Source organism: Cavia porcellus, unplaced genomic scaffold (assembly GCF_034190915.1).
Source record: "Cavia porcellus strain 051 isolate PalLab524CR breed Dunkin Hartley unplaced genomic scaffold, mCavPor4.1 scaffold_1, whole genome shotgun sequence".
In the NCBI taxonomy this organism is placed as follows: domain Eukaryota; kingdom Metazoa; phylum Chordata; class Mammalia; order Rodentia; family Caviidae; genus Cavia; species Cavia porcellus.
Genome location: NW_026947484.1, coordinates 101,522,846 through 101,536,028, shown reverse-complemented (window position 1 = coordinate 101,536,028; position 13,183 = coordinate 101,522,846). Strand labels below are relative to the sequence as shown.

Here is a 13,183-nt window from a genome sequence, read left to right as displayed (position 1 = left end):
AAGCACACCTCTGCTGTCCAGCATTGTGACAGTATCAAACTACATTATCACTGGCCTCAAATAAGATCAAAACCCAAAATTTGAGGTATAGTTTAAAAACAGCATTGTAAAGTTTAAAAACAATTCCTAAGTCAAACTGTTGCAAGTCAGGGAAGGCTATATTCAATAAACATTAAGTAAAATGTAATACTAGTAAGTTGATGGGAAAAGTTACACAAACTCGAGATTACAAATGATCCGGGTAAGAGGCAATCATACATTACATCATTCTTCAGTGATGTTTTCAGAAAAGGTCTGAGAGAATAACAATGATACATTTTTAAAGTTCTAATTTGCTACAGGAAAAAAAAAGCAAGTATGAAAGTTTAGACCATGTCTCACCTGAAGTCAAATTCCTAGCTGTACTTTGTGATTTCTGCACTTCAGTAGATTTAAAATTGAGGTCATCCTGCATTATCTTTAGTTCTTGATTGGTAATAGAAGATATCTGTTTCATACGATTTATATTCTGTATTTTGGAAGAAAGAAAAATAGAAAAAAAATTCCAGTGATTCAATGCTCCATAAAACCATTGGGAAACACTGTTAGGGTGATACGTTTTCATCAGCTATTAGTTTTTGAATATGTGATTAAATTTTGATGTTTCATGGAATAACAGTAAGACTCAAAGTCAGGTTTTGTTGATAAGTAAGAGTAAATTCCTATTTTTCCCTATTTGCTCTATTTTGCATAGAAAAAAACTTCACTTTGTTATTTTAGGAACTGGTTATATGTAATGAGTGGCTGAATCTGGAGACTGATCACACGCGTGGGGCTAAAGCAAGGCCATCCCTGAGGACAGGGGAAGCCCAAAGTGAACCAAGTAAACAAGCTATTGCAGCTCTAAAATGGCAAGGTGCCAGGCCAGCCAGGCAAAAAGTTGCTAGGCAGAAGGGTTGCAACTGGCATCACTCTTCTGAGTGTATAAATAAATGCCCCTACAGTGGTTGAGCAGTTCCTTTCCTCCCATCAGGACTAAGGGCTCCACCGACCTCAGCTGTTGTCTCTTTTCTTTATTTTTCCATCCTCTCACCATCCTTCCTCCTGGGAACTTTGAGAGCTGAGCTGGTAAACAACAGTTATAATCTTTTTAAATTTTACTGCATAAATCAATCACTGTTTCCTCTTTCTCCTCAGCAGTATTCCATTATATGGATCTATGACAAATTGTTAATTTATTTCTCAGTTTATAGTGATGTGGCATTGTGGGGAACCACTCAGACTGCATCAAAGCTCAGAGGTGTTTAAGGAGCCCTGAGGACATGATCCTGCTTGTCTACCACAGGTGCACTATGGGATACGGTTTGTAACCACAACTTTAGCACAGGGAAACATACTTGTGCTGGTTATAGCACTCTTTAAGAATGGAAACATGAGGTAACAACCTGTGTAAGAATTACACACTGATGACATAGGCAGATATGAGGTAAAACCTGTGTGAATTACACAATGAAGACTCTGGCTCTCTGCTCTACTTTATGCTGCCTGCTGTTGCTGCTGATGTCTTGCACATATGAATTCTTTAACCTTAGAATCTCACCCTCAAAAATCTCCCTCAAGCCCCCTGAGCAGGTCAGCAACTGGCATAGTTAGCAGGACACTGAAGCTAGTGGTCCCACGAAGGGTGTGGAAACAGCACCCAAATGGGAGGGAGAGCCCCAGAGAAAGCTGATAAGCAACCCTGGCCTTTCTGTGGCTCCTGTAGCCACCTTCTTGGCACTATGAAAGGCCCTGGAGAACTGTGCCACAGTCTGTTTGGAGGCCTGGGATGTCTTGCAAGCCTTGAAAGGGATAGAAAAATTCCTCCCCTCACCGTGAAACAGTGGGGCAGGTGGCCTGGCTCTCTTTCATTCTCTTTTGCTGCATAAATCAAGATGGGGAGGGCCAGGAGTTTAGCTCACAAGCACCTGTTTGACAAGTGTGAGGTACTCAGTTCAATCCCCAGTACCAAAAAAAACCAAAAGAGGACGAACGTCTTGCCTGGCAAGTAGACCAGCTACAGCAGGTAGAGGGGGACCTTGAGCAATGGCTGGTCGCTGTGGAGTTTATGTTTCGAGGCATGGGAAGCACTGCCTCCTCCAGAAACGGCAACCTGAGACCACACTCATTAGTGAAATAAATAAGACACACATGGGCAAACATCATATTGTCCCATTAGTGCGGGAAGCTGAAACAACATAAGTATATGTATATAAAAAATAGTTAAAATAGTATACTACTACTTTCTCTGAGTTTGCTGAAGAGAAAGATTTGCGCTGGTATTGTTCGGGTAACTGAAGGCAGATGTCTTGTGCTCCGGGTGAATGATTTGGGAATGACAATGCGCAATGTATGTACCATTGTTGCCCCGATTGACATGTTTTGAAATTTTGTATTTTTTTCCTTCTTGAAATAAAATGGATTTGGAAAAGGAAGGAAGGAAGGAAGGAAGGAAGGAAGGAAGGAAGGAAGGAAGGAAGGAAGGAAGGAAGGAAGGGAGGGAGGGAGGCAGACAGGGAAAAGTCTCCAGAAGCATCAGTCCTCATACCTGAGAAAACCTTAGTGAAAAACCCCTGGTTTTGCATGCTAGGGCAGCTATTCATCACAAAGCAGAGATAGAGGAACCCCTGGCCCACGGAGGAGGACTACCTACCTGTACCCCCGCACACAACATATAGGATCTATACAACCATGGAGCTGTGAGAGATGGCACAATTAAAACAGAAGGTGGGTGAAACAGTGCCTGTGTGTCTGCTGTGGCTGTGGGACGATGGGGTTGACAACATGCAGTTAAGCTCACAGAAATGCCCCAAAGAGCAGTATAGCAAGCACCCCTTCTATGAGATGGGTTCTGCAGGATGTCCAGAGGATGACCCTAGAAGCAGATAAACTGGTTGTGATAAATTGGTTGATAGCAGTGGCTCACCTGCTTTGCAAAAATCTGGGTGACCTGCTGGGGCACAACACTATCTAGACTTGGTAACTGTTATGTGAAATGGGCATATGGTAAATAATGTTTACACTGCAGTACCATAGCCTAGATGAGGAACTACTGATGGATCGCATGAAGGACATAATCCTGGCAAGTGGGCCAGTGGCATCCCTCCTAGTCCCCTTTACGGATCACTAGATCCGAGATGCTATGGATGTTTTGTCCAGGCTAGGAAGTAAAATGCCACAGTAAGGTGAGATCTGCAAAAACTGTACTGGCAAAGGAGAAAAAGCAGGGGGGCCTGGTGAGCAGGGTCATCCCCTCAAGGACAAGCTGTGCAGCCACTGAAGGTTGGTCAGTGCCAGATCTGGACAAACCTGCTGGCTGCCAGCCTAGTCACAGATAAGTCAGATGGACAGCTTTTCATGGCCTTTCTGTCCTGAGCAGCAATTCTGCCTAATGAGCCAAGGCCAGAAGGCCAAAACAGCCCCAGTGAAGCAATAAGTGACATTGGCCTTTTACGCCGATTAGGAGACAGACCACAGTACCCGGGTCTTGGGGGTCCCAAGAGGACAGATTACACGACTTGATCCCTAGTTCTTATACAAAAGGGAAAAAAGGTGGAAACAGGGGGTTAGCTCAGTGGCACAAAGCACCTGCCTGGCAAGTTTGAGCCCCAGTACCAAAAAACAAAACAAAAAAAAAAAAAGGAAAGAGGAGCTTCTAGTTGACACCAGATATACTAATGGGTCTATTCATGACACAACCCTGCAATTCCAGCCAATAGGAAAAGTTGTAGACAGTGTGACTACTTAACACACATGAAGAAAGGCCCTCTACACATAAACACAGACAGTTGAGCAATAACAGTGGCAGCATGGAGCAGAGCAGAGTGCAAGAGCATAAGAGCCATCTTTGTCTTTACTGTATCATTCCCATACAAGTTGTGATCTCATATTTACATTCTCAGTTAGCGCTGTAACCAGTGCATGCATGTTTATCTGTGCTACATCATGGTCACATAACTGCATCCTACTGTGTGCTTGTGCTGCACAAGCAGGGGCACATCCTCAGGTGTCCTTAGATGTCCCTGATCTCTGAGGCAGTCTGAGTGGTTCCCCACAAAAAGAGAGATGTATAGGAAAGAAAGAAGTCAAATTATTATTTGCAGACATGATCCTCTGCATGAAGACTCAAAAAACTTCCCTCAAAAGACTCTGTAACATAGGAGGATACAAAACCAATGCACAGAAATCAATAAAATTCCTCTATCTCCATAATCATTTCACTGAGAAACAAATCAGAAAATAATACAACAGTATCAGGAGGATCAAGAGAAGATGGTGGACAGATAACAGCATCTACACAGGCTTAGATTCCAGGAATGGTGCGGTGTGGGGAGTCCTAAGCAGAGGGAGATATAACCCTGCCGACCCAGGAATAAACTAAGCTGAGAGAAACCAATTGGAAATGCAATCTCGGTGCTACAATTGGAACAGCTGAAGTCTTGGTGTCGCCGCTGGAACTCGAGACTTGAATACCCTGCTGCTGCCACGCCTAATTGGCACAACCAGGAGAGCCTGCTAGTTTCAACTCACCGGAAACATAAATGCTCTGAGAGTGGGAATCGGTGAACCAAATTGAGAGCAGAACTGGTGGGGAACCCTGCATCAACCTGCGGTGAGTGAGAGGAACAGGAACCTTTCCATAGACAAACAGACTCTAACAAAGAGGCTCTGGAACAGAGCGCTGCAGTGACTTCAGTCACATATTCCCCTCTAAAATGGGACTGGTGGAGAGCACTTGACCTGGGTGACACCACGGACTGAGGCCCAATAGGCTAGCCCAAACCAGGTCCCTGTGCCTAGCAGTGCACCCTAACGCAGTGAAACCTTCAGTAGGTTGACCTGGAGGGGTGGGCCCAACATAGGCTGCCTGGGTCTATCTTCTAGTACACTGCAGTGGGCAGTACCACCTAGTCAGCACGCTTTAGACAAATTAAAACTGACAAAGAAAGAAACTGGGCCTCCTATATACGATGGTATAGAAGGAACAAAAAATATAAGAAGAGACAACAAGAAAGGGTCCTCAGTCCCCAATCCTGAGAACACTGATCCAGGAAAAGTAAATGCAAAGGAGAATGAGGACAGAAGACATGCAATATCAGGCATGGCACCAATAGACATAAAGCAGTATCTTCGGGACCTCATAGATGAGTTCAAAAGTGAGGTATTTAACCAAGTAAAGCAAAATACAAGTAGAATAGTTAAAGAAATGCTAAGCACCTCCCAAGAAAAAACAGGTGATAGAATGAAAGAACAAAAAAAATAAGGGCAGAATTGTTTGATGGAGAAAATAGAGAAAACATAGAATACATGAAGCAGGTTCAAAGAGATTACCAAGAAATTAAAAACTCTATTGAAAGCTGGCATAAGAGCTTGAAAGAAACTAAGGATAGACTATCTGAACTGGAGGACAGGTTTGTAATGTGGGAACATGAAAGGAAAAACTTCGTGAAAATAACAAGGAAACAAGAAGTAACAATACAAGGGCTAGAAGATGACAAGAAGATCTGTAACTTAAGAATAAAGAACGTGAAAGAAGAAGCAGGGGTACAAACAAAGGAACTGCAAAGGCTATTCACAGAAATAATGAGGGAAAATTTCCCAAAAATAGGAAAAGGGAAAGATGCTCAGATGTACTAGGCATACAGAACTCCAGCCACCTACAATCAAAAGAGAACTACACCAGGCATATAATAATCAGGATTCCAGAAATCCAATATAAGAACAGAATATTAAAAGCTGTTAGAGACAAGAAACAGGTCACTTACAAGGGAACACCCATCAGAATTACAGCAGACTTCTCGACACGAACCATCAAATCTCAAAGAGCATGGGGCAAAATAATCCAAGCCGTGAAAGACAATAACCTCCAGCCAAGATTGATATTTCCTGCACAACTGTCCCTAGAAATTAATGGAGAAACAATGTGCTTCCAAGATAAAGAGGAACTGGGGGAATTCGCAACCATCAACCCAACTCTACAAAGAATACTGCAGGACATTCTAAGAGAGAAAAGTATCAGGATTCCAGAAACAGTGACAAATGGAGCAGAAAGAGAAATGAAAAAGACAGACAACTAATGACAGAAAAAGAGCACAACAGAAATGAGAAAAAGAAGGTTGGATATAATTTCTAATATAGATGGCCTAAATACACTAACTTAAGATAAAAAAGAGAGAATCACAGGCAGAGTGGATCAAAAGGTAGGATCCACCAAGAGCCACTTTACAGGAAATATAATTAGCCTCAAGAAGGTTATATAGACCAAAGTCAAATATGAGAAAACAGAACTCGATGTGATAGGGAACCAGAGAGTAGTAACTGGGCCAGTAATTATGGATAGGTTGAACAGACAGGCTTTAATAAATGAAGAAATATAACTAGAAATCCAGCCCAGGAGTGAGAAACTTCAGAAACACTTAGGTAAATAGCAGGTTGCCCCCCCCCAATATAAAACTGTGAGTGACGGGGAGACCCAAAAATACACAGTTCATTCTGGGGGAGTAAAGGGGAAGAATAGTCTCAAAAAAAAAAAAAAAACAGTAGAAGATATAGCGAATAGTGTATCAGGAATTAAAACCCTTATCACTCGCACCACTCTGCTTGGTTGGAACTTATAACATCCTAGTTTGTATACAAGCACTGGATCTGAGGGGCACAGAGAGCTGTCCCAAAGATATCAGGACACAGCACAGTGATCATCTTTAATTTCCTATTAACTCAATCTGGATCCCTATATGACTTATACTGTTGTATCATGACTGATCTTAGTTAAATCTGACTTGTTTGAATACTGCTTATTATTGACAGATTTTATTCAAAACTGTTAGATTGTTGGTATCGAGGAGTATAGACTATACTGAAAATTATAATGATTCACTATGATATCCATTCTGATTTGATTACTACCTGTTTTTTTAGCTTTACACTATCTACAAAGTTGTATTTCTGTTAATTCTGTTATGTACTGATATGTTCAATTATATTTTATCTGATGATATAGCCAATTTGGGTCATAACAAGAAACAGCACAGTGACCATGGCAGAACTCCTTATATAGAAGTTTTATATTTTTTTTTAGTTTTATATGTCTATAGGAATATGTTTAGTTCTGTCCTGCTTTGCTCTGTTTTCCCTCTAATATAGAAAAGACAGAAATACATGTTCAGACTCATGCTTGCATAAAACCTATGACAGTTTATAAGAACTGATATTATGACACATGATGAAATGAACAAATACTTTGAAGGAAAGAAAGGGGCCCTGTAGTACCCAGTGCTGATTCTGGAGTGTTATGATATAAAAATCCAGCAATATTATTAATCTTGGTTCAGAAGGATTTTAATCTAATAAGATTTGTTAGGTTTCAACATAAACGAAGATATGGATAAATGTGTACATGTCTAAGGGTACAGGATTGATAGGCATATTACTTAGTTTTTGTTGGATAGTTGAGTTGAACAGAACTGTTTGCAGTATCCCTGGTTGAATTTCCATTTATATGTTCCACTTTTGTATCTTGGACAACTATTTGTGCGGGGACCATATGTATACATCAACTAGTGATCAATTACTGTTTATTTCTTTTCTTTGAAAGCATGTACTGTTTCTGCCCATTTTCTATTTTGTTTTATCTTTCTTTAAATTAGAAAAATTTTAAAAATTTTTAAAAAATACAACAGTATCAAAAAAAGCATTTATGCCTAAGAAAGGTAACCCAGCAAGTGAAAGAACAAGAGAATGAAAACTACAGTACTATACTCTGAATCCAAGAGGACACCAGAAATGGAAAGGTATTTCCTGTTCCTAACCAGGAGAGCCACTATTGTCAAAATGGGATATTTTCAAAACTGATACACAGGTTTAACATAAGTCCAATCAATATACCAACAGTAATCATCACAAAACTAGAGAAAACAACACAAAATTCACATGGAACCTAGGAGATCCAGAATAGCAAAAGCAATCCTGGGTAACAAGAGCAAGCTGAAAGGCACCACAATCCAGGATTCATAATTATGTTACAAAAACCTCAGTGACAAAAACAGCAAGGTACTGGCACAAAAGTAGATACTGGGGTATTATATCATTGGGTAAGATCTATGAAAGAACACCACCAGGCCAGAACAGAGGATGCAGAAATAATCCTAAGCACCTCCAAGGAAAGGATTATCTTTACTAAATGGTGCTGGGCTATTTACATGCAGACACTAAACCTAACACTAAAGTTATCCCGAGTTGAGCTGTATGTAACCTTTAAGGATTTGGGGTCCAGAGTTAAACCAGCCCCTTCAGTGGATGGTGCTTGAGTTTTTGTGGCTGAGAAGGGGAAGGATGAGGACAGAGAATAAGGCCAGGCAGAGAGTCACCTCAGAAAGAGAGATCTTAGTGCCCTTGGGATTGCAGGTCAGGTGGAAGCTGGGCTCCACAGGAGATGGTACAGGTTTTCCATGAAGGTGACTTCCACTCTGATGTCAATCTGAGCCAAAGCTCTACTCTGAAAGAGGGACTGGGTTTGGGGCCATGCAGATCAGTGTTCAAGACTCCATTTATCCATCAGTAAAATGAGCTAACTTTCATCTTCTATAGTTATCACAAAGGCTAAATAAAAGTGTACAAGGTGCTTGGGGGTGTGGCTCAATGGTAAAGCATTTTCCTAGCATGTGGAAGGCCTTGGGTTCAAACCTAAACACACACACACACACACACACACACACACACACACACACACACACACAAGAGAGGACAAGCAGGAGAAAAGGAAGAGGAGGAAGAAGAGAAAGGATGAGACGAGCATGACAAGAACACCCCCCCAAAAAATAACCCAGTATATAAAGTGCTGACCCTGGAGGGCATGGCAGCACATGCCTATAATTCCAGCACTCTGGTAAGCTGAGGCAACAAGATCATAAGTTCAAGCCCAGTCTGCATTTTATCAATGTAGTGACTTAGCAAGACCATGTCTCAAATTAAAAACTAAAAAAGGGCTGCAGGATGTAGCTCAGTGTGTAGATCCTGTATTCAGTTCCTACTATCTCACCCTGAAAGTGCTAAAATACATGAGTCCAAAATATCTAGTGGTCTGTTAACATCTCAAGTTAGCGTGTCTCATGAGATCTTTTCCTTTCTCTCTACATCTTTATCCCGATGGCTATTCAGTTAAAAACACACTGAATCTCTCCTAAGCCCAACTACTTATGAGCACTATCTCTTTATACCATTGTAACAATCCAGGAGGTAGGCATTAGCATGATTAGTCTCACTTTAACTTTGAAAATATTTACTATTACATAATAAAATATTTACTACTACATAACTTTTTAAATATTTACTAGTACATAATGATTACTAAATTCATTGTGGTATATAAATGTTACATTTGGTATACAAGCATACACATAATGTATATGTATATACATATACATTACACTTGCTAATTCTTTTACTTTTCCCTCTTCTCTGCTTCTTCCATCTCTTGGTCCCCTTGTAGTCGTAAAACACTAAAAGCTTTTAAAAGCTTCATATAATTTACTACTATAGTACAACACACATAGTAGGTGCTCAATACACATTTTTGATAAGTCAAGATATTCATTAGGTACACATAGAAGAAACATTTACAATGTAAAAATATATTAAATATTTTGCAATATGTCTAGAGTTGGTAATTTTCTAAGTGAATAACCTGTAAATTCAAATAAAGTAACAATGGTTAATATAATGAGTGCCTTGGTGCTGAATACTGATATTGTACATATGTCATTATTTTCCCCATTGTCCTAATAGCTCAGATTTTGCTTTGAGAGACAAAAATTAACAGTGTAAAGGAATAAAACGGCAAAAATGGGCATGTAAAGAAAACAGTTTGAGTGGGCAGACATAATAATGAGACTTCTACTTTTTGATTATTTGTATTTGGAAAGTTAATCACAGTAAAAATAATGAAAACCCCAAGATAGGAATATGGTACTTACCCTACTACAATGCTCTAAAAGTGCAACAATGCTGGCTTCTAACTGTGCCTTCCGTTCCAACTCCTGATTCTTAGTTTCCTCAAAAGAGTCTATGAAAGCTGCCAGTTGAAAAACATCACACAAGAGGCCACTGCTGATATAGCTGACTCTACTCTTTAGATATTCACAAAACTTTTTGGAAATTCAAAGCAAATAAAAATTTTAAACTCCCACTGTTTAACTTTTTTTAACCCAAGGGTGATTACTCAATACATGATATTTTTACATACTTTCAAACTTTTAAAGCCTATTATGAATTTGATAGGGGTAAACTAAAAGTTAAAAACACGGGCTTAAGAAATAGCTGATGATCAAAAATGCATATTTTACTTTTAATGTGTTAATCTCAAAGTAAATTTAATAATTAGAGTTACAAATATGGATTCTAAGAAATTATTATTTTATTTGTGTAATATAGAAAAGCACATGATATTGGTTACTTATATTCTTCAACTACTGCTATAGAACATCCAAAGACTGAATATTTATAACTAAAAGTTTCACTGTTAACATGAAATAAATATCAATTCATTGCCTTCTATAATGCATTTCCATTACACTTTTCTAGTTTTAATATATATTTTAATTGAAATAATCTTCAGGAAAAATTTTTTATTGAATATGGAGGTAGTAGGCCATAATCAAACTAAATATTGTCCTGCTTCAACACTTAACAACAGGTCTTAGATATGAATGTGCTGTTTTATAGGTAGCATTTAGTGATTCCAACACTATGGAGCTGTCACTCAATGATCTTACATCTACTCCTTTATTTATTTATTTTTTTTTGGCAGCACTGGGGATTGAACTCACAACCTTGCACTTGCCAGGCAGGCGCTTATGAGCTAAATCCCCAGCCCTACATCTACTCCTTTAACCAAAAGTATTATTTTAAAAAGAGAAAACAATTAATTTTGAGATAATTTTTGATACTTTTTGAGACTATACAGAAATCTTGATTTTACTGCAAAATTAAAGTTGACAATTACAATTTTCTAGTACTCCTTGCAGTAATAATTAACATTAAGACTAAAAAGTTTCAGATTTTAGCAAAATGGTAATTCAGAAAGAAGCCAGTAATAAACACCTACAATTTAAAAAAATTCTATATGCACAATATAAATTTAACATTTATGCATACAGTGGAGATTTTTTAAAAAATGAAAGACTAACGGAAGGCCAATAAAGCTACAGTTGATGAATGAGGGGAGAGCTCAAATAATGAGCTAAATATTATGAAAAGCTGAATTATATTAAAAGTAAATATAATAAAACGTACATAAAAGAACATTTAGCATTCAATCAGTAAATGGCTACAGGCTACCTTTGCACAGAATATGAAAGTAAGTACTAGCTTTAGAATCTATCCCTAACATAGAAATACATACACATACGTTATCACTTTCTTGGACTTCTCTACCAACCTCTAAATTTTGCTAGAAATTTAGATATTCTTCAGGACAAAATGCCTTGAATGTCTACAGTTTTGTATTTAATAGTCATGTATCTCCATAAAATGAGATCCCTGTGAGTTTCTATAAATGAACAGCCAAGTAAGAATAGATTTCTATACTTGTAAAATTATCACTTACTGTCCATATTTTCTTCCCTTTTTTTTAGTTCTTTGTATTTCTGATTCATTTCACCTGTAAGAAATACAAAATATAACATTAATTTCAAAAATTATAATATTCTAAATTAGAAATATCTCTTAGATTATCTTTATGTCATTAGTGACTGAATATTTGATATCCTCAATTAGGTAAAATTCTTTTGCACTGATTTACAGAACTCGTTTGGGAGATGAGGGGATGAATTCAGGGCCTTAAGCTCCATTACCAGTCCATTTTCTTTTTTCTTTTGAGAGAGGATCTAGCTAAGTTATTCAGGCAACGTGCCAACCTGTGATCTTTCTGCTTCAGCCTCCAAGAGCACCGGGACTGCAAGTGTATGCCATTAAAAGCAGTTGTACATTTGTGTACTGATTACTGGAAAAGATAAACTCATGACTAGAAAAAACGTAAAGGCTGACTTACATAAACACTACCAGTAATATGATTCCTACGTTCGGAGAAAGTTCGTTCTAGCTACAAAGGTTCACAAGAAAAAGTGAGGTAGCAAGGTTACTTCCGTCACAGAGCTTATGTCTAGGAATCAATAAACAATTTAAATTTAAATGTACCAATGAATAATTAAAACATACCAGAAAGCACAGAATGCTATCAGGGTAGCAGGAAAGACCACTAATCTAGTTTGCAAACTGGGAAATTTTCCCTAAGAAACTATGCTGTGTTTTAATGAATGAATAGGTGTTACATGTTTAAAACACAGATCAAACAAATCCCAAAGAATTCCAAATACAGAAGTTTGGAAACCAAGTTGAAAATAGTAGCAGAGGAACTGAAAGAATAGTATAGCTGAAGCAGAGACTGTGAGGTGAAAAAGTGACACAAAGGTAAAGCAGATGATGAAATACCTTGTAAGACTTGAGTTAAAGAGTCTAAACTTTCTCCTAAGGGCAATTATACTGAAGAATTTCAAGCAAAAAAAATAAAATAAAATAAAATAAAATGATCAATTTATGTTTCTATAAAGCATTTCAGGTCTGGAAAATAAAAGGACAGCCTGGTATGGTGGCTCATGTCTATCAGAGGAGGAGTTCTGGGTCAATCAGACCTACGAAGTAAGTTCTAGGCCTAACTGACCGACATAGCTAAACCCTGCCTCAAACAAAACAAAACAAAATCCCCCACCAGTTAGAAAGTTTCATGGTCATCTGGGTGAGCCAGGTGAAAGGTACCTGGAGTACACTGGTGATAATTAGAAGAGAAGCTAGTGAATTTTTACTGGAGATGCTAAGAACCAGAGTAAATAGATTTAGGTAATATGGTCTCCCTACAGCAAGCACTGACCTTTGGAGGCACAGGCTTACTTTCCTGAACAGTGAAGGGGCTGCAATCCTGGGTACCCAGAGTCCCAGAAGAGAAATCACAATAAACCTGTGCCTGCTTCACTCTACTATTTCTAGTCAGTTCTTAGCTTCCTGGAGAAACTGAGGAAGAAACCAGCAAGCACAGAAGGAACAACAGTCTAGTTATTCCAAAGGAGGTTCTAGATTAGAAGCTGAGCTGACCTCTACCACCAGGCATGGTACA

The 13,183-nt window shown here is 38.6% G+C and overlaps 1 protein-coding gene across 5 annotated transcripts in view; it reads right to left on the bottom strand.

Annotated features, from left to right (window-relative positions):
* Window positions 1-13,183, bottom strand: part of Ift74 (intraflagellar transport 74) — a 109,422-nt gene that overhangs the window by 21,268 nt on the left and 74,971 nt on the right. For 3 of the 5 annotated variants that reach the window (XM_063252108.1, XM_063252089.1, XM_063252099.1), the window contains exons 14-16: window positions 11,621-11,674; window positions 9,990-10,087; window positions 382-508 (exon numbers count right to left, since the gene is read on the bottom strand). In XM_063252108.1, coding sequence (XP_063108178.1) covers window positions 382-508; window positions 9,990-10,087; window positions 11,621-11,674 — 279 coding nt within the window. The remainder of the gene's footprint in view (window positions 1-381; window positions 509-9,989; window positions 10,088-11,620; window positions 11,675-13,183) is intronic. The other 2 variants (XR_010048465.1, XR_010048464.1) reach the window with 1 other exon arrangement.